The 26,844-nt window shown below is 43.7% G+C and overlaps 1 protein-coding gene across 5 annotated transcripts in view; it reads left to right on the top strand.

Annotated features, from left to right (window-relative positions):
• Window positions 1-26,844, top strand: part of SLC4A11 (solute carrier family 4 member 11) — a 153,214-nt gene that overhangs the window by 116,307 nt on the left and 10,063 nt on the right. For 3 of the 5 annotated variants that reach the window (XM_074951932.1, XM_074951931.1, XM_074951935.1), the window contains exons 11-18: window positions 944-1,057; window positions 2,143-2,275; window positions 2,927-3,000; window positions 11,492-11,744; window positions 13,476-13,582; window positions 14,843-15,011; window positions 19,942-20,127; window positions 25,153-25,348. In XM_074951932.1, the coding sequence (XP_074808033.1) occupies window positions 944-1,057; window positions 2,143-2,275; window positions 2,927-3,000; window positions 11,492-11,744; window positions 13,476-13,582; window positions 14,843-15,011; window positions 19,942-20,127; window positions 25,153-25,348 (1,232 nt within the window). The remainder of the gene's footprint in view (window positions 1-943; window positions 1,058-2,142; window positions 2,276-2,926; window positions 3,001-11,491; window positions 11,745-13,475; window positions 13,583-14,842; window positions 15,012-19,941; window positions 20,128-25,152; window positions 25,349-26,844) is intronic. The other 2 variants (XM_074951936.1, XM_074951934.1) reach the window with 1 other exon arrangement.

Genomic DNA, 26,844 nt, shown 5'->3' with positions numbered 1-26,844 from the left:
GGCTCGGACTGTCAGCCCCAGGAGGCTGGGGCTCATGCAGAAGGGCCATGCACACCGGGGAGGTGGGGGCAGGGATAAAGGGGACAACTGCTGCCTTGGGCTGACAGCTGGAACCCCGCTACCCGGGTTCAGGCTCTCACCGGGAGGCAGTGGCGGGTCTCCAGCTGTCGGCCCCAGGGTGGCAGCAGCAGCAGTGAGGTTGGCAATGGGTCGTAAGTCTGCTGTGAAAAGTGATATTGACAAATGTCCCTTTTCACGTTGCAACCCTAACTTCTGTGCTGCCGCTGTGCACCCAGCCAGCAGCCATGGCTCTGTGCTCTGCCTGTCTGGCAATGGGTGGATGTGTAAGGGAGGCGGGGGGCGCAAACTATTACAGACACAAAGAAGGGGGGTGCAGTCAAATAAGTTTGAGACCCACTGCTTTAAAAAAGTCCCTCTACTCCCCATGTGAAAGGGCAATTCCCTGGGATCCCAAGTCTCTCTTTAGACTATTAATGTAAGTTTGGTTATGTACCATCGATTTGAATTCCCTAGTAATGATTGTGCCCTTTGTGTATTAACTGCTACGTGTGGGTAGTCCCTTGTTTGGAGCGTCTTGCTCTCGGTAAGTGCTGTTAGTGGCTAGCATTCATGACTTGGGTGGCTTACATTAGTGCAATAATAATCTAGCTGATCACTAACGGCATGTGTGTGCTGCAATTAAACACCTGCAGCTGGCTTGTGTCAGCTGATTCGGGCTCACGGGGCTCAGGCTTAGGGGCTGTTTATTTGTGGTTTATACCTTCAGGCTTGGGCTGGACCCTGGACTCTGAGACCCTCCCTCCTCGTGGGGTCCAGAGCCAAGGCTCCTGCCTCAGGCAACTGCAGTGTAGCCATACCCTTAGTAGGAAGTGCATTTGTAAATAGTTGGGCTTAAAAAAACATACTTTTTCATTATTTTTAGATGTGCAGAAGACAATTGTTGGCCAGTGTATCGGTGGACTTCTCTATGCTCTGTTTTCAGGGCAGCCACTAGTTGTACTCTTAACCACAGCTCCTTTAGCTTTGTACATCAATGGTAAGTTTACCAAAGCACAATGCGGATGGAGGAGAACATACTGCACTCAGAATCGGTGAGATGACACTCTGAGAGCCTTGCGTTCCTTAGAGCTGCGCTAGGTAAATCTATCCTAGGCCTACAACTACACAAAGCTAAACTTTACAGACCTGCTTTCAGCCCTGGAAAAGGGATTTAGGGAGTGTTGTTTCACTGAGATTTCTAACAGAATAATTTTAAATGGAAAAAAAAAGTATACAGTTTTTTTTTATGAGAATAAAATTGAATTTCCGTGGGATGTTTTTTTGTTCTCACTTGGGAATAAATATCTGTATGCATTGAGGATCAGGGACTGCAACATGCGTCGTTAATATATAGTCCTGATCAGGTGTGACGAGTGGATTTTCAGCAATGGCTAACCAGTGATGGTAGCCTTTTTTTAGCTGAAGGTACAGGGGAGTTGGCTCCACCAGTGTTTCCATTATAGGTCCAATAAGTCAAATTACAGTGGGGTGGTTTGGTGGCTTAGCTCTCCACTAGAGAGATACTTATTACTTGGCTACCTTCAAAAGAAACATTTGAACAGTCTCCCCCCCCCCATCCCCCCAATTATCATTCTTTAAATATTGGTACTGACATTATGTTAACACTTTTTTGACTGGTCCTCTGCTTGTGCTATGCTACCAGTGCTCGTTAACAAGAACCAATGGAATGTTAAGATGTGCTCTTTCAGATTTGGTTACATGGTACCTAGAAAATTCAATAGCAGCCAAATGGTCAAGATATGTAATGCAAGACCTCTCTCTCTTTCTCTTTCCTGTGAGCGTTAAACCTCCCTTTAGATCTGGAACAGTCCGTAGTGTTGACAGATGGAATCAAAACTATTGCCCATTTATTGCCTTTGAACGAATTAGTGCTTTAGCCAAATACAATTCATTGGGCTCAGTACAAGGGTAACTGGATGAAATTTAATGGCCTGTGACATGCAGGTCAGACTTGGTGATCTAATGGTCCCTTGTGACCTTAAACTCTATAAATTCTGAGTGGTTTATCTATAATGTCTTAAAAACGTGAATCTACTACTGAATGTTTTACTGTTGTTGCAGTGATCCGAGGGATCTGTGATGACTACAGCTTGGATTTTAGTGCTTTCTACGCCTGGATTGGACTGTGGAACAGTTTTTTTCTTGTGCTGTATTCTCTCTTTAACTTCAGTCTTGTAATGAAGCTCTTTAAAAGGTACCTCTTGCTTTTTTCAAGGGAAGTCCCATTTTGATTATATTATTCAGCAAACAGAAAATCATACGTTCCAGAAGTTCCTAATTGTGAACTTGCTATAAAATCTATGGGCTTGTCTACATGAACAATCAGTTCACAGCAAGTTGGGGTATGAACTGAACCGACGCTACCCTGCCATGGACTAATTTTCCATGTGGACCTTGCTGATGTGCATTAACAGCTCATTAATGAGCTTTGATCTAGTCCCGTTTCAAAGAGGAGGAGATCAGAGCACATTAATGAACTGTTAATACGCATCAGCAGGGTCTGCAGAGACCGTTAGTCTTCAGCAGGCTGGTGCACTGTAGATTCGTACCCCTACTTTCAGCAAACTAAATGTCATGTAAACAAGCGCTATGTTACAAAATAGAATACTCTCAACTGAGAATATATAGTTTTGGTTTTGGACATTATGTGCTCATTCAAGTTTTTAGTACTTCTGCTTGCAAGATGTTTTCAAGGCTTGCTAGTTCTATCATCCGAATTAGTGTTTAACTAAAATCTGTACACTTTCCTCATAAAATAACAAGTATATTAATATATTGGGGGGTATTCAGACTTTGTGACTCTGACCATATTAATCCATGGGAGCTTTTTTTTTTTTTTTTGTAGATCAACAGAAGAAATCATTGCACTTTTTATATCAATCACATTTGTGCTTGATGCACTCAAAGGGATTATTAAAGGTAAGCACTGAAAGAAGGTGGTGTGTTTCAGTTCTGATCCATGCTTAGTTTTGCTGTAGAAAGAAAATAACTAGGTTTCAACCATAAATTCCATTTCTTTTCAAGGCAAACCATCCTATAGAACTCCCAGCAAAATGTGATTTGCAGGATACACAGCATTCGTCGTCTATTAAGTATTCATGAAGGGTCTTCAGTTTTTCTAAAATGTGTTGATGGGAAGATAATTCATGACAAGGTTTTATTTTGGATATGTAGGCTGTATTATAGACACTCTTGTTTCAGCTGTTCTGTTAAGATCAGACACTAAAATCGAAAGGAGAAGGTGAAATTTAGTGACACTGTAGAAATTTTTGCTTCCTGCCACCCACATACATTTTACTGAACCGTTTCATTTCTCTTTCAAAGCCCTGTTCAACAAAAATTCACCATAATTTTAGATTCAGTGGACTGGCTGCACCCATCCTCCCTTCCTCCATCAATAGCACAGCGAACTTCGGGGCAAGTGGGGCATAGCGGGGGGGAAAAAAACCTTAACCCTTTGAGTAACCTACCTGGGCTCTGGAGTCCACATCAGTTGTACTGGGCTATGTGAAAGCTGGTCCTTGCGGTCTATGCCCGGGCTGAAGGGATGTAAAATGCAGAGCGCTCTGAAGCGTTGTGCTCCAGCTGCCCTGTGTCGATCCTGCTGGTGCACTCTAAAAGGTACCTAGAGCACATTAACGTAGTCATGTTTGAAACGGGATGTCCTCAATGCGAACTGGGTACCGTTTAGATTGTGCCATTTAGAGCAGGTCGAGTACAGCCCCTCTGAAAATCGCCAGGGTTCACCTCCTGCCAGACCTTAACTGTGCAGTGCCCCGGCACCCTCTAAACACAAGGCACCACGAGATGCTGGGTAACATAAAGACACTCCACCTGTGGCCAGATACGGAGGGTGACTTCAGAATGAGCTGCTATACCAGTCCAGCTCCCTTAAAGGGAAACATACAGGTTTTGTAGCAAATGCCTGTCAGGATGCATCTAAACTAAGCGTTTCTGGTCTCTCGGCAAAACTGATTACAGTTCATGAATTCTCTGCTGTACACCTCTGCAGTGTTTGACCATGGGTAAGTAAGAGTAACAAATCTCCTGCAGTCTTTACCTTCGCCTGAGTCAGGCAACAGGATGGGGCACAAACAAGATGAAAGCTCCTTGCAGAAACTGCATGCTAAAGGCAGTGTTCCTTTTGCCTTGCCTTGCCTTGCAAACACTTTGAATGAGGGATTAGCTGATGTTATTACCCTCCCCCCCCCTTTTTTTTTTTGCCTGATACTAACAGGGCGAAAGGGGTTTTGAATTCTGCAGCCTCGAATCCTTTATAATGCAGGTGGTCCCATGGTGTGATTTGCCGTTCTTAGAACCTGCAGGTTCTGCTCTTTATATCGCACACTCCAAAAGTACGTTTAAAAAAACATTATCCAGGCTGCAAAATGAAGCACTGAAAAGTTAGGAAATGCCAGAGTTAGGGTTGCTTGAGCATTAATTTGAGCCCCTTGTGCACATGCATTATGATACAGGCTTCAACTGCATGACCATGGACTATTTTTCCCACAGGACCCTGGCCTCGTTCAGAGCACAGAATGGGTTGCTCTCACTCAATGAGCAGCTCTTCCGTATTTTTTCTCCTCATTGTTCAGCGTGTGGCCCCAGGCCTTATTTACTGCACACTATTCAACCTGCTCTGAAGACAGAATTACTAATTTACCATTTTCTGTGGTGCTGTGACAGTAGTTCGAGTGCTTCCCAAACGTTAAAGAGTTCTATCCCCATTTTACAGATGGGGAACTGAGGTACAGAGAGATTGAGGCCCAAAGTATCCACTATTTTTGTGTGTCCATTTTCATGCCTAGGACCTGATTTTTTCAGAGTACTTAGCATTTTGCAGCGTTTCCTGTGTTCAAAGCCCATTGATGTCCGTTGCAGCTGCGAGTGCTCAGCACTTCTGCAAATCAGACTTTAGCGTCTCAAGCTGGTCACCCAGAAAATGAGGAGCATGCAATTAGTGATCACCAATGGAAACTCTGTGGCAGATGCAGGGATAGAATCCAGTTGTATGCAGGACACCCCCTTGGGACCTTTACAACTCTCATCCCCATCAAAAATAAAACAAAAAAAACCCAGCCACCTCTGCTACTCGAACTAATGGAGTAACCGATGGTAGTAGCTGTCCTCCTCTATGTGGACCAGAACTAAAGGGGGTTCACGGATATTTGCTGACAGCAGAGGAATGATGAGTCTCAAATCCTAGGTTCCATTCCAGGCGCTGTAAGGGATGTGATCTTGTGGGCACAGACTCTTCTGCCCATTCTCCCTTTTTGTCCTCTCCAACTTGTCCTTGTCCTATTGTCTCTTCCCCATCCCTTGCTCCCCATCCCCTCACCTGACCAGTCCCAGTCTCCACTCCTCAGACTTCTCACCCCAATCCCGTCACCTTGCCCAGTAAATCCTAGTCTCATCTCTTTGGACTCCCCTGCCAACTGTGTCAGTTTCCCTCCCCACCAGCTCCTTATCCAATCTGTCTCTTCCCAGCCTCCAGTCATCCCCTCTTCTGACTACATTCCCCATCCCTACTTGCTTCCAGTCCCAGTCTCCCGCTCTGAGCTCCGCAGCCAACCTGTGCTGTTATCCACAGTTTATCAGTTATCAGTTTCTTGTCCAGTGTCTTTGCCTAGCCAATACCATTTCTCCCCCTGTAACCTGGCTCCTCCCCATGGATATACTGATAGATACTCCGAGTCTCCTTGACCAGCCGCTCCCAGTTCCAGTCTGCCACCCCAGCCCACTGGTACCCAGTCTCTCTCTCTCTCCTTGGTTTTCTGTTTCAATCTCTGACCCCACTCCCAACTCTCCCTGCCAGCCTCTGGTCCCAATCTACTCCCCCTGCTCCCTCCCTTGAAGGTCTGTCTCTTGTTCCTTCTGTGTTCAAAGCAGGCAGCTTCCTCCTCCATGTTGTCTGGGCTCAGCAGGGGAGAGGGGGCATTGACCGTATAGGAAAGGCATGTTCCCTGCTCTCGAGTCGAATGCCTGGCCCACAGCAGCTCAGAACTAGAATTGCAGGGAAAGCCCTGCTCACCCCCTGGCTGGAGCATGCCCAATACAGACCGAATCTTCAAGGAATTTGTATGCAAAGCAAAAAATAAATTTCTACTTAGCACGTGTGAAGTGCAGTTGTTAAATGGCTTATAACTTGGCCAAACGTAGGCAGATTTTCATAGGGATGCCAAAAGGCACATCCTTTGCCAAACTTCAAGTCCTTGCTCCAAAGCATGGGGGCACTAGATCTTCTCAGAGTAAAGGTTCAACAAAATGTATTTTTTCCCCTAGCCTCCTTCTCAGAAGTGGCTGAACCATTTTGGCTGAAATTTTTCAAAAGAAATTCAGCCTGATGCGGACAAGGAACATTTAAAACTTCCACCCCAATGGTTAACGTTTGGCAAAGTTTTATAAGCAACTGAAACCAGAGTCTTTTATAATGGGGTGGTATCAGGCAACTTTAATATTGGGCAGTGCTACCAGCCCCACCTATAACAGATGTAGACATCTCACAGTCCGCTTTCAGCATGGGCCGTGGGAGTTTAGGAGCACAGGTCTTTCACGCTGAAGGATGTTCTGCATTAGAATGTGTTTAAAACTGCTATGGTCCTCACTGCTCAACTCCATGGTATTTCTGGCTTTTCTAAGTACATCCTGTTACACTCTTCCAAATATCTAACTCCCCATCTCCTTGGATATTTAGGTTCACCGTTGCTATGCCCCCTCTGAGATCGGCTGATTTTACTACAGTATAAAAAATCCCCATGTGTGTCCAGTATACCATATTGAACGTTGGAAGGGTGTGGGCAGCATCACTGAAATGAGGCTTTCACAGACCCTTCTGATCCTTTGTAAATTCTCCTGTGGACTGATGGAGTGATGATACTCGGGGGTTATGAGAGGCTGCATGGACTCCGGACTACAGGACCTGTATCCAGGGGCTCCAGAGTTCTAATCCGGGCTCCTGCTACCAACTTGCTCCATAACCCCAGCAAAACACTTGACCTTTCTATGTTAGTTTTTGCCTGCCTTATTACTGAGGTACAGTCATGCATCTAGGGAGATCAGAAGGGTGAGATCAGAAGACTTCTGCATGCTGGCGGGTTGCATAACACATCAGCTGGCCAGACACTATGCTGCTATGATTTTCCTGCTACCTTAAAAGCATTGTCAGGGAGTGCATCCAGCAACGCACTGCTCCCAAGGAAGAACATGTTTGTTTTCTTAATTTGCTAAGCCATGTTGCTTTTATATATGCTTTGCAAGGTATCCTTAAATATGCAGGAAATTAGAGAGAGGGGTATTATCACATCTAGTAATTCAAACACACGCATTCTTCTTACTATCCTAGTGACCATTGTTTTCAACTCATGGCCCAACCACCTAAGCCATGCGTTTGATCTTGACTTTTGCACTCTACAGAAAACAGTTCTGTAACAGCTGAAGCAAACAACAAAGGTGAACTAGAGGGATCAGAGGGAACTAGAAATTAAACTGCATTCTAGGACAGTTCAGTTTAAAGCATACAACCTTCTAGTTTAAAGTGCTTTCTCTATTGAATTTGTGCGAAGAACTCAGCTGTTGTGTAATGTCTCTGAAAAGACTGCTTAGTGTGCAGCAGCTGAATATTAAATACTAAATCCTTGTTACATGGCAGACTGATCTATCCAACTGCCAATCATTCCAATCAGACCACATATTACAATAAGTAAAATACGGGTGTAAAATCAGCTACGTTTCCCCAACATTTAATCCAAAGTGAATACATATAATCTAACTGCTACGTTTAAGTTAAAATGTGAAGTGACACAAATCAGTAACAATCTTGACATTCATTTTAAGATCTATGCTCAATCTATGCTTAAGATCTACGCTGTTGTGCTCAGGTATTACTGTAGTTCCGAATGTGAAATCACTTACTGTTCCCAGAACATCTATGGCAACTAGACCAAAAGGATGACTTAAAATGTCAGCATTATTTTGAATTTCTTGGCCTTTTTTGCTTTTTGGATCTGAACCTTGTCAGTAGTCATCAAAGCAAAGAGTGTTTATTTCCATTGGGTTAACAGTCAGTTGGGAATAATTGAGGTTGTTACAGGTCTTTAACCCCAGCTGGCTATTAATCCTCCTGAATTATTGCCATTGCTGCTATTAGGAGTGTCCTTTTAACGGTCAGAGCAGTAGACTGCAGGCCAAAACTTCTGGGTTCTGTTTACAACTCCAGCACTGACTTTCTGCCCAGTCATTTCAGTATTCTGTACCTATCTGTAAAATGGGCATGACAATCTCTACTTTACAGGGGTGTGGTAGGTGTAATTAATGTTGTAGAACATTTTGAGATCCTCAGATAAGATGTGCTAGTGAAATGCCACGTACACCTCTACCCCGATATAACGCGGTCCTTGGGAGCCAAAAAATCTTACTGTCTTATAGGTGAGACCGTGTTATATCAGGGTAGGGAGAGGAACCGCTCCCCGCCCCAGCTCACCTCCGCTCTGCCTCTGCCTCCTCCCCTGAGCACACCGCTGCCGCTCCGCTTCTCCCTCCCTTCCAGGCTTGCTGCGCCAATGAGCTGATTGGCGCGGCAAGCCTGGGAGGGAGGGAGAAGCGGAGCTGCGGCGTGCTCGTGGGAGGAGGCGGAGGCGAGCTGGGGCAGGGGGGCTGCAGCAAGTAAGGTGGGGGGGGCGCAGAGGAACCGCTTGCGGTAACACAAATTCAGATATAAAGAGGTAAAGCAGCCCCGCTCCCCGGAGCACTGCATTACCGCGTTATATCCGAATTCACGTTATATCAGACCGCATTATGTTGGGGTAAAGGTGTATTACCATCGAGGTATTATTTAATACCTCTGTGATCATTTTCCTGCTGAGTTTCTGAAGTTGTTGTCATGCGATGTGCATGAGAGATTACGGGCATATGCTTCTGGCTGTACTGGGCATTGTCGGGATATATAATGGCTAGTTAGTACATTATCCAATCAGATTTCAGACTTCTACTTTAAGGAAACTCCAGTGATGGTTCAAAATTTCAGAATCATCCAATCTAAAGGGTTGGTCTTTATTATTAAAAGGAAACTAGCAAGACAATTTTTGCCCAGAATGCCATTCTTTAAGAAAAATAATGTATGTATTAACCTAAAGCCACTAGAAAATAATAATAATCCAAGAGAAACTTATTGTAATAAATATTCTCCTGCCGTGTTTGCTGCATTGCAGAATTGTGTAATTGCATTAGAATCGCACTGAAACTGACAGTGCAAGTCATTCTAGCAACAAAAGCAAAATGTTCAATGTCAAATCTGAGAGAAATTTAAAAGGTAGAACATGAATTATGCAAATTATTATTTTTTAAATGTGCTAGTTGAAACCTCAGTATTGAAACTTATTTTAAAAATACACATCTGGGTAGCGAACTGAGACCTCTGTTATTGCATAACAATTTGCTTGTTTTACAGTTATCCCTTATCCGCTCCTTTGTCTCGTCCACCTATTGCATCTTCTTATAACCTAGATTGTCAACTCTTGAGGAAATCTTTTTACTGCCTGTTTGTACAGTCGTGCCCAGCACAATGAAGTCCTGTTCTCTGTCTGGTGCCCCAAGGCACTACTGCAGTAGCAATAGTATTAACCTGGGAGTCGTCATTAAAATGGCAGGGTAGTTAAAAGAGGGTCATAAGAGCATTTGGGTAGGCTCCTAAGCAGAAAGGAGAAGTCAGCACCACGCTCCTGTGGAACTAGAGCTGGTCAAAAAAATGCCAATTCCATTTCACAGGATTTTTTTTTCTATAAAAACTTTACAGTTTTTGTGGCTAAAATGTGGTTTCTAAACACCATTTTCAAGAAAAATGTTCAGTTTCTGAAAACCAAAATGTCACCCCAAAATTTTCATTTTCTGGGTTTTCATCAACCCGAAAAAGTTTTGACCAAAATGAAAAATGTCTGCCAAAATGTTTATGGTTTTAAAAAAACGTTCAGCCCCCGAAAATATTTTGAGGAAAACATTTCAGCCAGGTCGACACACAACTTCAAGGTCTCCTAAGTCCCATTCTACCTTTGCTGGCTGACTTTCTCCACAGTGGCTGGCACATACCTCTCCCCTTAATTGACTTCCTTTTCTATTGCTCCTCTCGCCCTGGCTGGTTGTTGTCTTTATCTTCCTCTTCGCCCATGACCCTTTCCTTGCTGCCTTTTTTCCTAATGAGTTTCCCAGACTCTTGCTCATCACATCATCTGAGACCATGACATCTTCCATCAAGTATGGTCAGACCCATCCAGCACCAAACCTTCCAGAAGTATGCCCCTAGTACTATTTTGATTTTAATTATATAATGGAATAGCATCTTCACAGCAGCTACTCTCTTTTATAAATATTTAGATGCAGTCTCTTTAATGTAGATTATCTCACTATGTATTTTATGGACCTTATGAAGCATTATAGGGTATTTAACTTGGATAGTTATAGCAGGCATGTTTGCGTTTTGTCATTTTATTGAGGTAAATTTTTAAGCTAGTTATAGTAGGCCCGGTAAACCATAATATCTCAATGCATTTTGCAAATTCAGATTTGGAGCATGTTTACATATGTATTATCTCCCAGTTAATTTGTCTGTCCTATAAAACCGTACTTGGACATCTTTAAAAATATGCACTGGTGAGTGTCGGAAAGTACTTACTGGATGTTCATATTAGTAACTTTCCTGAGTATACTCTACCTTGGATGTTTTTAGTTATTGCCAAGTGCATATTTTTAGTATACTAGAGCAAGAAATTGCCACAATTTACTTCTTTAAATTTAAAGCCATGATTCAGTGCATGGAACAAAACCAGATAACAATCTGAGGGTGGGGAGGGACTTACATTTCTGTATTGTAACTTACAAATGGCCTAACTATTTTCTTAAATTTATAAAACAAGCTACCGTTTTGTTCACAACTGAATTATAAACTCCTAATAATCTGGTTTCGCTTACCTTCAGTAGCGTGAATGTGCCATTAGAGTACTAGACTATGCACAGACGCCAAGTTCCTGTGCTCCTGTGGGGGAGTGCTCCACCCCAGGCCCCGCCCCCACTCCACCACTTTCCCCAAGCCCCACCTTTGCTCTGCCTCTTCCTGCCCCGTTCCGTCTCCTCCCCCAAGTGCACCCCACCCTCACTCCTCCCCTTCCCCCGAGTCCCTCCTGCATGCTGCTGAACAGCTGATCTGTGATGGGCGGAGCTGATCAGTGGGGCTGCCAGTGGGTGCTGAGTATCCACTATTTTTTTTTCCCTGTGGGTGCTCCAGCCCCGGAGTACCCACGGAGTTGGCGCCTGTGTGACTACAGGTAAAGAAGGACTACGCTGTGAAAGTTACTGGAAGCTCAAGTTGCTTTGAATTGTTACAGACCTATCCTAACATTTGCCTATCGGTTGTTTTGTGCAGTTTTTAAGAAATATTACTACCATGAGCACCAAGGAGACAGTTATTTGGAAAATACCCGTGCTGATGTAATTCCAAGCCTCAGCATCAATACCACCTTCTTGATGAATTCATCAGTGAGCAGGTCTATGTCGCTGGAGAATCAGACGGGCATGACTGAGGTCATGCATTATGGACGTGAAACTGCTGTCCTTAGTCTCATGTTGATGCTGGGAACCCTTTGGCTTGGTCATACACTTTATCAGTTTAAGAAAAGGTGAGTCACTTCAGCCTTCATTCTACAGATTCAAATCCCTATCTTGAGTCTAGGGTATGTCTACACTGCAAGTAGAGACCTGTGGCTGGTCCGGGCCAGCTGACTTGGACTTCCAGGGCTCGGGCTAAAGGGCCATTTAATAATGGTGTAGACGTCAGGATGCAGCCCAGCCTCTGGGACTCTCCCACCTTGCAGGGTTCTAGAGACTGGGCTCCAGTCTGAGCCCAAACGTCTTCACTGCAATTAAACCGCCCCTTAGTCTGAGCCCGTGAGTCCAAGCTAGCTGGCCTGGGCCAGCCAGCTGTTTTTAACTGCAGTGTAGACAGACCCATAGTGAAGTTAGTGAGAGTTTTGCCATTGAGTTCTGGGAACAAGAACAGGCCTTAACTTGGCTGGCAATCTGGAAAATCCCAGTCACCCACAACTGCGGCGCAGATAGAACAGTGATGCAGGTTGTCGAGGAGTGCCTGCTAACCAAATTCAGAGGTGGGCTCCGAATTTGCTCAGCTCAGCGAATATGAAAATACTAAGTAAATCTTGTTTAATCAGCGGAAGACGTGCTTCCATGTCTGGCTGGGCATTTTAAGACATTAGTAGATTTTTGAAAGTGTTGACAGTCATATAAGCTTCCTTTGACCCTCTCTTGGAGGGTCCGTGGCTAAAACCCAATTAATCTCTGACCCACTCTGGGTCAGACCAGTGGTCCATCTAGCCCAGTATCCTGTCTTCCATTGGTGGCCAATGCCAGATGCTCCAGAGGGAATGAACAGAACAGGTAATCACTGAGTGATTGTCCACTCCCAGCTTCTGGTAATCAGAGGCTAGGGACACCCAGAGCATGGGGTTGCATTCCTGACCATCTTTGCTAATAGTCACTGACAGACCTATTCTCCAGGAACTTATCTAGTTCTTTTCTGAACCCATTTATATTCCAATGTGCATTACTTTTCCTTTATCGGCATTGACTTTCTTCTGCCATTTTGTTGCCCAGTCACCCAGTTTTGTGAGATCCCTTTGTAACACCTCGCAGTCTGCTCTGGACTTAACTATCTTGAGTAATTGTGTATGGTCGGCAAATTTTGCCACTTCACTGTTTTCTAAATGATCTGGAAAAGGGGTAACTTTTTAGAAATATACTCCCATATTGTAAATGATAATTTCCTGGAAAGGTACTTCATCTCACTTTCCTCCAAAAGCACAAGAGGCAGTTAACTGGGCACCCAGCTCTCTCTGAGAGTCCATGGGAATTGGGTGCCTTAACTCTTTTTGGAGCCTTTGACAAATCTCCCACTTGAATGGTTAAAGAATGGAAAAGTACTGGAGCTGGAAATTGCAGACACAAGCCACACTGGGCGGGGGGGAAAAACTGGAAATAACAGCTAGCTGTCAGCTCTTGAGGACTGTGCGTGTTTTTCAAAGCCTGAATCTTAAATTTTGTTCCCTTTTGGGTTTCACACTGATTTTCATCAAACTTCAGAGTCTACATTTCACATAAACGGAGATTCTGCTGTTTAGCTTTCAAAAAACTGGTATGTACATTACATGATTAAGGACTTTTTAAAATAATATTGAGAGTGAAGAATGAACAATAGCAGCACTGGACTGAAATAGCATTCAGTATAGAGCTTGCCACTGCCTGTGGTTTGAATGATTACTCCATTACTGTGGTAGCAGGAAAACTGAGTATGTTGGATGCTAATGGAAAGTTGTTGGTTTTTTTTATAATTGCAGCCCCTATTTGCATGCAAGGGTCCGCGAAATCCTGTCCGACTGTGCCTTACCCATATCCGTTCTAACCTTCTCCATCGTAGGCTCCTACTTCTTCAAGGAAATAGAAAGTAAGTCCGCTTGTTTACTCTTCCAGATTACCAGGAGAAAGGCACTTAAGATGGAATCAAAAAAGAGAACCAGTTTATTGCAAAGAATATTAACATAAAAAAAAAGCTCTTCAGTGTATTTTCTCCTAAATAGATGCCTATACATGCATAAATATGCCTCCAATTCCTTCAATAAAAGTTAATTTATGCAAACACCGAATCAAATGATATTGCATATAGTTTTTCTCAGGGCATTATTTCAGTCTGTCATTTCATTTAAATGTCATTAAAATGTGCATCTGTTGTTAGAAAGAGTTGATCCTATTATTCTCCTAAAGAACAAAAGGGCAGGGCAATTAGTAGGCAGGAAGGGTTGTCGCCAGCTGTACAGATGTGGTGTTGATGATCTCGGCCTGTTCTTTTAGTCTCCTCTTTATATTTTCCTAATTAAAAGTGTAATGGCCCAAAGCATCTGGGCGATCCTAAGATACACAAGGAAATCTAACAATGATACACCATTCATTGGACAAACGGATCAGCTTTTCCATATCAGGAAGAGAGAATAGGGACAGGAATTGCATTGACCTGTGATGACGTGCGTGGACGATGTGAGGAAATGTATGGAAGTAAATAAGAAGTGGCACTTTTGGTGTGACTCTCACTCCATCCAACTGGATTTAGAAGTGGTGAATTGTAGCGTGTGATCTTTCCCTTAGTGACGATGGATTTCTTGTCACCAGCTGAAGCCAGCCGCGTATTATGCTAAAACCCATTGTGCAGCTCGTTTGGTGTTGAGAGTATTTTAAAATGCCTATACTAGCAAATTAACTATGAAGTAGGACTGTATGATGAAGATGCCAAATTATTTATAATTATTTCAGATCCAGAAACATGCTGTAAAATTCTTTGTCTATAATAAGAATGTTTCTTTTTTTTGTTTTTGTTTTTTTTGCATTGTCCTCAATTTAAATTTTCATCTACTTTATAAAATAAAAATTTTCAGTGTGACTAGCCATTATCAGTCAGGGCTAGAGTGATAAATACATTTTTTTTAAAACAGTAGATTTATAGACTTCAGCACAAGAAGGGGCCATTATGATCCTCTTGCCTGACCTCCTGCATAATGCAGGCCAGAGAACCAGAGGAACCTGCATCAAAGCCAGTAACTGGTGGTTGGGATAGAACATAAGTTTGCTTCATGCAGGTAGCTAGAAAACAGTACGATGCCTCTTTAACACTTTTCTTCCCCCTCTCCCCCCCCCCCCCCCCGTGTGTTTACAGTGTCCAAGTTTAACTACAACCCATCTGAGAGCTTATTCGTGCTGGCCCCAGTCCGATCTCTCTCAATTGGCTCTGTAATGAGTGCCATGGGCCTGGGGTTCCTTCTGTCGATGCTTTTCTTCATAGAGCAGAATATAGTGGCATCACTCACAAATGCTCCAGAGAACAGGTAAAATTCTTAACCCCTTTCTTTCCAAACCAGGGCAGTTCTTCTTAGGGCTCCTCTATGTGAACAATGAGATGGCAGCAAGCTGGGGTGTGAATCTACCCCGTCCTAGCCTTACATGCATGTTAACAGTTGAATAGACTTCTTTGACCTAGTGCTCTTTGAAATGGGACTAGCTCAAAGAGCATTAATGAACTGTTAATGCATGTCAGCAGGGTACATATGGAGAGGGCTGGTAGATTCACACTCCTGCTTGCAGCAGTCTAATTGTTCATGTGGAGAAGCCCTGAGATAATTTCACTTCAGTACTATATTACAGTGTTCTGAGTAAAGCCGGACTGGGACTGAATTATACAACCTTGCTAGCTCTGTTTGTGTACCCCTTATATATTTACATGTGGAAGACTCCCAATTCTTCATACTTGGAATGGTATTTTATGCCAGTCCCAGAAATACTGCCTCTAGCAATGTGCTCTTTTGGGAGTGATTTCATAGGTAGGGGTCTATTTAAATCCTGGAGAAATCACACACTTTTTTGCAGGTTGGTCACGGCATAAATAGCAAATTTTGCATGTGTAACATCCACGAAATTTGCTATTTTATGCTGTGACCAACCCACAAAAACTGTGATTTCTCTGCAGCATTTCTCAAGCTGGGGGCCCCTCCCCAAAAGGAGGTCTCAAGCCAATTAGGGGCTTGTGGCATTGCCACCCTTAATTGGTGCTGCCTTCAAAGCTGGGCACCCAGCCAGCAGCTGCCGCTGTCCACTCTGCCTTCAGAGCTGGGCGGCCGGAGACCAGATTTCACGAGGGAGACCAGATTTCATGAGTCTGTGACCCAGTTGTCATGGCCGTGAATTTGGTAGACCCCCTATTCCCAGGTTATGCCTACGCTGCCATCAGGAAGTGTGATTGCAGCACACGGCGATGTACTCGCGCTAGTTTTGATCAAAATTAGCTCGAAGAATAATAGCCGTGAAGCTGCAACAGCACAGGCCAGCCCTGCCCACCCAGGACCCTGGGTATGCGCTTGAGCAGCTGCCAGCCTGCACTGCTTGGGCTACACTACCATTGTTCCTCGAACTAGCTTTGCTCTAGATATAGATCAAAGCTAGCTCAGGTATTTCCGCACGTGCTGCATTCCCACCTGCAATGTAAACATACCCCATAGTGCCAAGTGGACTGTGGAATTATTCCTAGAAATTTATATGTGGGGATTACAAGGCGCAAGATGAGTGGCTACCACCCATTTTGTTAGTTGGGCCAACAAGTTCTCAACCTACCTGGGAGCTTCCGAAAACACCAATGTCTAAAGCAGAGGTTCTCAGGCTGGGGGGCATGGGACGTATTCTTGGAGGGAGTGAGAAGGCAGAGCAGAGAGCAGCGGCTGCTGGCCGGAAACCCAGCTCTGAAGGCAGTGCTGCCACCAGCAGCAGTGCAGAAGAAAGGGTGAAATGATAAGGTATTGCCCCTCTTACTTCTCTGCTGCTGCCGCTGTCCGCACTGCCTTCTGAGCTGGGTGGCCGGAAAGCGATGCGCTATATACTTAAATGGCTCTGTTTGAATCAATGATGCTTTACTGTTTTTAATATGTAGTGAGAGTTGAATGTTGATTTTTTTTTAAATCGGTGTATGAACTTGTGTGGTCAGGGGAGGGGGAGCGAAAACTACTACAGACATGAACAAGAGGGGTACAATCAAATAAGTTTTCGAGAACCAGTAGTCTAGAGAGACCAGAGAAAGTCAGACCCTCTCAAATTAGGTTTGTGGAACAAAGAAGGTTATTTCAAGCTTCTATTAAGAAAATGAATTGTCAGGAAAGAATCTTCAGAAGCAGTCTCTTATATGACTTTTGACAAAGACAAAGAACCAGCATTGCATTGGAGCAGTGAGCAAAGCTTCGGAAAATTGGTTACCTCACCCTGCTGCTTTGCTGTTCTTACTTTATGGATTTTACATTTATGATCTCATTTATTTTGAAGTCAGTGGGTGCATCTCCCATTCTGATATGTGGTTGGCATCTAGTCAGCCTTGTGGTTTCTTGATGTCTGGGATACAGTGAATATTTCTCTTTAAACTAAGAGCAGATCAACCAAAAAGTTCTACCGTATCATGTAGTGCAGGTATGCTAATTTAAAAGAATTTTGAGACTGAAAAAGGAGCGTTTGGAGCTATGCTGGCTTGCCTTTACGTAATTCAGAATATGGAAGCAAAGGAGGTCAGGCTCAAAGTAGGACAGTATGTGTAATCTAGTATCACTTTTATCTAAAAGCTCTGATTTATGCACAGGCTTGGAAACAAGAAGCTACAGTCTTCAAATATTCCCTTTGATGTTTCTACCAACTACAATCAGATATGGCATCAAGGGTGAATTTATCGGATTCCCCGCCCGCCCCCCCCCGGGAACTACCATTTTCTCAGTGGATTTTTTTTGCTGATGTAACACATGGGAGGTGGGGTTTTTTTTCCTTGCAGAACAATTTTTTGTTAGTGTTTTTCTGTTTCTCACACTTTATTTGATAAAGGACCATTAGCTCAGGAAAGCAGAGAGAGATGGACAGGCTCAAAACAATTGGGTTATGCCTGTTCTGGGATTTCTTCTCTGTGCCATTTGAAAATTCTCCTCTATCCTCATTGAGTCTGCTCTTTAATTAAATAGCGATTGGCATAAATGTAAGTTGTAAATGGGTCATGAGTACTTTCTTCTTAAATGGGAATTTTGCCATTTTCTTGATTTGAATTTCTTGTCATTTTCTGCCTATGTGACATTAGAAGAACATGTGATGTGGTGACTTTTGTTATTGAGTAGGGTTATAGTTAAAGGGTATGTAGCTGGGTTCTTCCTTGGATATCACAGCCAAACTGCTGACTCCCACATCCGTGTCTTTTTCAAATGCAATGGAGCCTTTCAGCTGTGGTACAGAAAGGCAAAAGATGCTGCTCAACTGAAAGTAGATTGAATTGCTCAGTTATAAGACTCTTCAAAACTGGATTGGGTAAAGCATTAGCAATTAAAATCTAGATCTAGCTGGTCCTGCCTCAGCATAGAATCATAGAAGGTTAGGGTTGGAAGAGACCTCAGGAGGTCATCTAATCCAGTCCCCTGCTCAAAGCAGGATCAACCCCAACTAAATCATCCCAGCCAGGGCTTTGTCAAGCCTGACCTTAAAAACCTCTAAGGAAGGAGATTCCACCACCTCCCTAGATAACCCATTCCAGTGTTTCACCACCCTCCTAGTGAAATAGTTTTTCCTAATATCAACCTAGACCTTCCCCCACTGCAACTTGAGGCCATTGCTCCTTGTTCTGTCATCTGCCACCACTGAGAACAGCCTAGCTCCATCCTCTTTGGAACCCCCTTTCAGGTAGTTGAAGGCTGCTATCAAATCCCCCCCTCATTCTTCTCTTCTGCAGGCGAAACAGGCCCAGTTCCCTCAGCCTCTCCTCATAAGTAATATGCCCCAGCCCCCTAATCATTTTCGTTGCCCTCTGCTGGACTCTCTCCAATTTTATCACCATACTCCAGGTGTGGCGTCACCAGTGACAAATAGAGGGGAATAATCACTTCCCTCGATCTGCTGGCATTGCTCCTGCTAATGCAGCCCAATATGCCTTTAGCCTTCTTGGCAACAAGGTGCACACTGTTGACTCATATCCAGCTTCTCATCCACTGTAATCCCCAGGTTCTTTTCTGCAGAACTGCTGCTTAGCTAGTCAGTCCCCAGCCTGTAGCAGTGCATGGGATTCTTCCGTCCTAAGTGCTGGACTCTGCACTTGTCCTTGTTGAACCTCATTAGATTTCTTTTGGCCCAATCCTCCAATTTGTCGAGGTCACTCTGAACCCTATCCCTACCCTCCAGGGTATCTGCCTTTCCCCATAGCTTGGTGTCATTTGCGAACTTGCTGAGGGTGCAATCCATCCCATCATCCTGATCATTAATGAAGATGTTGACCATGCAGGCGTGGACCCGATGACCTCTCAGGGTTCCTTCCAGCCCTGCTTTTCTATGATTCTGTGATCAGTGAAGAGAAAAATGATGGGTTGGCTGGACAATGTACAGGCTGTGGTCTGCTTGCTGTCAACTGAATACTTCAAAAACTTATCAAAAAACCTAAGGGCAACATCCCAGGTTGGGACTGAAACAAGGCTAGAGAGAGTAGCCAGATGGATCTAGGCTTTGAAAGAGAGCCTACAATGGCATAGGCAATGAAATCCTTTTTTGCATAAGCTAACAGGAAAATCCAGGTAGGGAAAGAAAACAATAAAGGAAGCCTCAGGTGTTCAGGTGCTGCTTTGGCAATGTGGAAGAACAGGACATGAGCTGCGACCGTGCCTGCTCAAAGCTTGCACATAACCCCAATGGATGCTGCTGATTAAAGGTGTCTTTCCTCAGAGTGGGCCCCCCTACGGGCCATTAGTAAATATTTAAGCATGTAGCTAACTTACCAGGCACACACATGCAATGCGTAAAAAAACAAGGCCTGGAAAACTTCAGCTCGATGGATAAAAGTTTATGAGCAACTAAAAAGAGGAGTTTAAAATGAAAAATGCCTCGGCAACCCTTGCTATGGCTGTTGCTAGTGCTCCAGCTAGAACAGTAGTACATCTGATGGGAATATTAATTTTGAATGAGTTGAGGTATCCTGTTTAATATTACAGTAATAAATGCTGACAAAATTGAGGACTAGACCATTATTATAATGGGAAATGTTTCTCTTTTCAGTTCTTTCAGACTGATTGCTGTCCCCTGGCAGCAATCACGTTTTCATTACCTTTCAAATTCATGTACTGTCGGCTATAAAAGAGGAGGTCTGTAAAATTCTGTGCTTTGAGATGCACAATCAATGTCCATCCGTGAACATTCTAGCTCAGTCATAGCAAGGGCGGCATTGTTACTACATGGTTGAGTGCACATAAAAACTTTATTAACTAGAGTTTATTTCAGGTTAGTGAAAGGAACAGCTTATCACTGGGACCTCCTCCTTGTAGCTCTGATTAACACGGGCCTGTCTGTCTTCGGATTGCCATGGATACACGCTGCGTTCCCTCATTCCCCAATGCACGTCCGAGCACTGGCCTACGTGGAAGAGAGGGTTGAAAACGGGCACATCTATGAGACGTAAGTTTTGGGGAGCCCCGGTAACAAATCCATATAAGGAAAGAGAGATGTGAATCTGGGGATCCTGAGGGGTTTTCCAGGGTTCTTTAAACACTACAAATGGTTGTTCTGAATGACGTGAATTAATCTTTCCTGTCAGTCTTCACTAATCCAGACGGCTGGTGCTAGGAATGGTCTGCCCACATCAACACAGAGGCAGCTGGGATGAAGAAAGATGGTTTGGGGGGGGTCATTTATTGGTCCCAGGACCAGCTATCAAACCTTGTGGTTCACTGTAACCACCACCACTGTTCTGCATCTTTGGAGTAGCTGGCAGCTGCACTGCTCTGACAGGGCAATTTTTTTCGGTGCTCGCCTCAAGCTATGCGGCTGGGAAGCCAGGTCTTCCATATCTCAGTATTTTTTCCCCTACTTTTTTGGGTTCATCTGGGAATTCATGAAGAAAAAAACTTCTTGTTGAACTCTGTCTCCTCAGAGATGTTCGTATTTCTAAGCTCTCTGCTGAAGCCCTGCTGAGCAGTGAGACAGTAATTTTGGCCAGATGCTGCCTGCTTGTCTCATTAGAAAAATATCCAGTGCGACTCCCCCATGTCTGTAACCTGCGAGGTCAATAGTGCAAAGGGCAGAAAACCGTATTACGGTGGATCTATTTCAAAGATTGCTGCAGCATCTTCCGTTGTACCTCAGGAAGCTGAGAGACTTCTGTTACACAGATACCTTTCCTGAGGCCACCCCTCTGCCATTAGGTCCTCTTGGGAAAACACTGACAGGACTGAGGCGGGTAGGTGCGCATGACCATAAGCTGCTGCACTAAGAATCATGTTCATTCTGCCCAGAAGTGATTAGCTACATAAATGACAACTTTGAACTGGATGCTGGGGAATGGGAGTATTTTCTGCCTTCTACAGCCCCCATGGAGATTCCAAATCTTGTGTTCCTCACAAAGCTGTAAAATATAAACAAGAGGTTCTATATATTGTTGTCTTCCTCCTCCTCAGCTGCCTTGTTGTGAGAGGGAAGCTAAAGCAAAGCTTAAATAGAAAATCAAAAAAGGGTCGTTCACCTGTGGATACTGAAAGCTCCCACCTCCTGCTCTCTGAAAGAAACCAAGTTACAAACTCAGAACACGATGGATACAAGTAAACACAAGAATCAAGAACCTCCCCTGAAGAAGGCAAAATATTTCCTCTTTCTTGTCTGCGGAGAAATCTGCCTCAGAGTTTGATCCAGGCCAACCTTGGAGTCTGATCGTGTAGCCAAATTAATTCAGGGTGCTACGCCTCATATGGTGAGGAGCCCAGTGATCCAGCGTTGGTTTAAAGATTCTTTGAAGACGCGCTAGGATTATATTCTGGAGTCTCTCCCATTTCCCTGTATTTCCTCAGCTGATGACAAGACTTCTAGGGCCATAGTCTTAGCTGCCAGACTCTAAAAAGTCTCTGCAGAGCCTGTGAGAGCTGATTTTGAAGAGCTTTTTATATAACGGACAAATTTGGTTAGATTTTCCCAGCAATGGGCACATTCCCTCTTGCCCCCCACCCCCCCAATTGCCTAGCTAGATTTCAAGCCCTTGCTGCAAAGCATGGAAGTGCTAGAGCTTCTCAACCAAATAGTTTGTAAGGATTTTTTTTAACATGGGTACAACATATTTTTCCCCTAATATTGTTCTTGGAAACAGCTGAACCTTTCTTGCAGAAACTTTTCAGAATAATTCAACTTGAGGCAAGACACCCGGGATGGGGAATGTCAGCCCAAATGGGTGAAATTTGGCAAGGTTGCAAGCAACTGACAAGTGATCAGGTAAACTTTGCTATAAGCAGTGCTATGAGCGCTGCCTATAAATAGTGTCCTTGAGCTGGAAGCAAATTCACAGTATGTCTCACATCGAGACCATTTCCCATGTACCTAACAGCATTAATATCGCCAGCAAACCCATCAATGCTGCTGTTCCTAAAGCATCAGGAGAGGGGACCGGGAGCCTGTATTTACCCTGCTAGACTTTCAAGTTGCTTTGATGGGTAGAATTATATCTCTTGGCTCTGAAAATAATCCTCTAATCCAGTTCTGCACATAAAGTTTAAACCTCTTATTCTCGCTTTTCTAATTCATATAGGCCCTACCTCCCTCTCTGACCTGGTCTTCATTGGAATGCCCTCTGGCTCGGTCATGTCCAGATCAGGTTGCAAGCTCTCTTTTACTTTGGTTTATGAGGCACCTAGTACGCTTTGTGAATGCTCAAAATAACAAATATTCGATAAATTTGTGAACCATAAGATTGACCTGTTTGCATCAAACAAATTCCCACTGTATACTGTCTGCTGAAGAGAGCCTGGGGCACTTTTAATAGGCATGTTCACTATTTTCCTGGACAGGCCAAATTAACTACTGTATTCCATCCGTCGTGTTTCACTATTCTCAGAGGGTCATCTGAGAGGCTAGAATAGAATGTTACTAGTTCTAGAAGCTCCTGAATGGTCACAGTGGTGCTGGGACACAAACCATCTAGTTCTAACTGTCAAAGGATCAATTATGCTTCCAACTTGCCTGGGTCCATCATCTCAAGGATCTTTGTTCCACAATAAGCCAGGCCTGGATGCAGACCAGTTGGGAATGAATTCCATCCACCTCAGTGACTGCTGGCCATCCCAGTTCTTCCAAAGGTCCTTACAGAATTTGGGGTAATAGTCTGTAAATGGCAAAATGGGAAGAACTTCTCCCTTAAGAATCTGGATTTTTGCACAAGGATCTGGCCAGTGGTTCTAGGTTTTGCAGGAGAATCTTGACCAGTGGTAGCAGATTCCAATTTCTGCTGTGCAAATGCGGTTGGGAGATTGAGGGTAATTCCTTTTGATGACCCTTCTGTCATCTTTAGGCTTGATCCTTAAACATGGCCGTCAAAAGACTTCGCATTCCCCCCTTTTAACAGGTGGCTTTTATTCTTTAAATCTTATAACTGATCTATCTTAATTCTGCCATGTTATCCAAGTATAATATTTTCCATCCTTTTCCCCTTTTTCCCTTATATTTATTGGTATGGAAGGTCACATTACCTGAAAAGCCTTCACTTTGGGGAGTTTAAGTCTGGATCTCACCAAAACCTTAAACGTTGCATTTATTATATAAAATAGGAGGTTTGAAATTGAAATTCAGTTTCTCCTACAGTAAGGGAGTGTCTCCATAATATATAATTTTTTTTTACAAGAATTCAGTGTGGAAAGGATCCACCCCACAGGGCAGGAAGTCTCCAATAGGCCAGAAGGAATTGCAAAGCCCCAGGAATGTGTGTATAAAACAGAAAAATGTGTTCTATTGGATCTCCATTCCTGTGACTTTAAAATGCCTTGTTACCGGAAGCTTGGTTGCAGTTCATCTGGAGTGTACAAGGTTCTACATCCTTGTAGATAATGTCACCACAGGATGGCAGTAATGGGGTGGATAAACCCCACAATGTTGAGAGGGGTGCACAGAAAAGATGCTGGGCCCAGGAAGCCCCACCCTGGCAGGCCTGCTGGGCATGCTCTAGCTAGAGGAGGAATTTGAAAGGGAGTAGTCACTTCAGCACAAGTGGGCGGCAGGCAGAAAGACAGGAGCTGCGCTCATTGCAACAAAGGAGGGTGTCCCCAGGAGAAGGGCAGCTGGAAAAAGCCAGGACTTCTTAGCCTGCAGATGCCCATAGAGCAGGTGAGAAGGGATGACCACAAGCAAGCCACAACGCATCCAGGGGAGGGACAGAGTTGCTGGAAGAGACCATGGGGAGGGTATCTGACACTTTTCGTACACTACCCACGTGAGCCCCTTGGTTGGAACTTGGTGGAGTGGGAGTACCTGGATTCCCCTCCCTCCGCTTAACCATGAGGCATGGCCATTTACCACTAGGTGTGAGTTCCCGCACTCAAAGGCACCGAAACAATCTTCAGTCCAGTTGTCTCTGTGCTGATATAGGCAGGCCTGCACCAGCAGTTAACCTCTGGATTGGTGGTTAGATTTCCTTATAAGGAAACAAAATTACAAGTAAACTATCCATTTTTTTATGATCCTGGGAGAGGAGTTTTCCCCTTTTCGCAGTTTTTGGTAGGCAGGTGGGACAATGGCAGAGATTGCTCACATTTAGGGTAGCAATGTCCTTTTTCCTTGTCTTATTTTTCGGCTTACTGCATGGGGCACTCTGTTTCCCATTCGGGAATGTTTCTAGACTGTGTGTTGTACAGTGTGTTTTAAAGTTACTTTGTCCTTTCTCACTTCCTGTCAATATTTTTCCAGTGACAGGTCTGTCAGTCTAAAATCTGTCAAGTTCTGGAAATTTGCATTAAGTAATTATGTTTTTAGCATGGTTAATGGGAAATTTGCAGAGCAACTCCCATACTCCACCACAGGATTAAGTTCTTAATTCCCTACATAATTCTCTGAACATTTTCCCTGGTGTATAAACAAGGGGATTTTTGTGTTTATCAAAAATGCTGACGACTTAGTCAGGAGAATGTGTTTTCAAGTGGATCACAAGTTAGATTCCGCAGAAGCAGCTCTCTGACTTCCTTTTTGGGGGGAGGGGGGGAGTATGTATATGTATAATATAACATGCATGCACACATTGGTGCAGTCTGCGATCAGGTAGTTCTGGAATGCTTAATGTGCAGAAAGGGGGCTCTAGCATGTTTTAAAGTAATTCTGTTTAGCAAACTGCAGATAACTAAATTAATTTAGTTTAAGCTCAGATAGGATCCACAGAGCTTGGGAGAGAACAAGAGTAGAGACAAAAAAATTAAATCACCAGACTTGGCCCTGGCACTTATCCAGCTGCTCTGTTTGAGTGGTAGGCTAAATGCCTGGGCTGAGTCCAAGAGGGTTTCTGTCTTCTGAAATATTAGCGTTTGGCTGGAGATACTTGATGATTGTTGTATTGGAATGACATGTCCCATAACAGGCTCCCAGTGTGAGTGAGCCCCAGTGGTAAGCATGGGTGTTGACCCATCATTATCCTTCTCAGTCTTTGCTTCCATGTCACTGTGTGTATTTTCCCATCTATAGGATAGTGAGCGTGAAGGAGACACGACTGACTACACTGGTGGCCAACTTCTTGGTGGGTCTCTCGCTCTTGCTCCTGCCATTCCCACTGCAGTGGATCCCAAAGCCAGTCCTCTATGGCCTCTTCCTGTACATCGCCCTGACCTCCATTGATGGGAATCAACTCTTCGAGAGGGTGGCCCTCTTGCTGAAAGAGCAGGTATAGAGAGTCGTCCTGGAACTGGAAATTTGCTGCACAGGATATGGAACAAGAAATAGCACCCTACACTCTGTTTCCTGAGGAAACTCATATAATGAGTTGATTACTACAGCTTCAAAACATTGCCATTAAACAGTCCATGATTATGTGTGTTTTAGCCTCCCCCTTCCCCAAGCCATCCTCCACGCACCCCCACGTGCCCTATATAAGCTGTCTTGTGCGTGCAGCCACCATAATAATTACAAGGGCAATAGGCCACTGCAGGATTCCCAACAGTCTCGCCATTAACCCTGACAGGAAGGGTGCTTCAAAAACCTTATGTTCCTCTCCTTTGCTTGATACACTAAGGAGCTTTTATTGCCTGCCTTTGCAATCACACCCTCATTTTATGTTCCCATTTGATATTTGTCGTGTGGTTTTTATTTCCTTGCAGGGTGGCAAACAAGGCATAAGCTCTTTGAACCTTGAACTCTCACCCTTCTCACAATGATGGGGATGGCATGTTTTATATATTTTAAAAGCCGGCCACAGTGTTTACATACAGGGATAATATCTGCATGCTATATAAATCCCATAACATACCAGGTGCATAATGACAATGAATTTGAGAAGGGAGTGATGCTAATGGCATAGTGAAACATTTTTCTTTTTATACAACAAAGGTTTAAAATCTCAAATCGTGAATAGAAATGTTCAGTTTGTGCAAGTCTAAAATAAACAAGTGCAGTTTAAAGCTAGCAGGTGAAAAATTAGTTACTCCTTCACTTACTCACCATGTCCTGAGTTCAGAATTACATTGTCCAGCTACAGAAGATATCCCTGCTGTGTTCAGTGAAGTTATCAGTTATTGCAAGAGAGAAACAGAACCCTTATCTCAGGTCGTGGCATGTGAAAATGCTTTTCAGTTTGCCTGCTAACGGAGTATATTTAGAAACCAATTACATTTCACAGCTGATAAGCAGTTGACTTCCAAGGTATACTGTCATTCCAGAACTACTGATTACAATCCACTGAAAATTTTTCTGTAGAATAGTTTTCCATTGGAAAATGCAGTTTTGCCGAATTCGCATCGGTTCTCTGGGGCGTGTTGATTTTGACCAAATTTTCATCAGGAAAATGTGGAAATGATTCATTTCAATTTTCTCATTGCATGTTAACAATATTGACACTTGAATATTTTATCCTGGCTAAATTATTTTAATATTATATTACACTTATATATGTTATATATTTTAATATAATCTAAACATTGACACCAAATTAATCAAAATGATGAAGTTGTGATTAAACATTTTTACCTTATGGGAAAACATTTTGATGGTCCTGAACAGAAATTTTTTGGAATTTTTATTAGGCAGGAAATTTTGGTTTTCCGATACAGGATGGAAACAAATTTCAAAGTGGAGCAGAAATTCCATTTTACAATAAGTTCTTCTGCTCGTGTTCACAGGACAGAAGCAAAGCCAGTCACTAGGTTAGACAGTAACAACTAATGA

The sequence above is a fragment of the Natator depressus genome, chromosome 4, assembly GCF_965152275.1.
Source record: "Natator depressus isolate rNatDep1 chromosome 4, rNatDep2.hap1, whole genome shotgun sequence".
In the NCBI taxonomy this organism is placed as follows: domain Eukaryota; kingdom Metazoa; phylum Chordata; order Testudines; family Cheloniidae; genus Natator; species Natator depressus.
The sequence above is the reverse complement of the archived record's forward strand: the minus strand, read 5'-3'. Positions and strand labels throughout refer to the sequence as shown.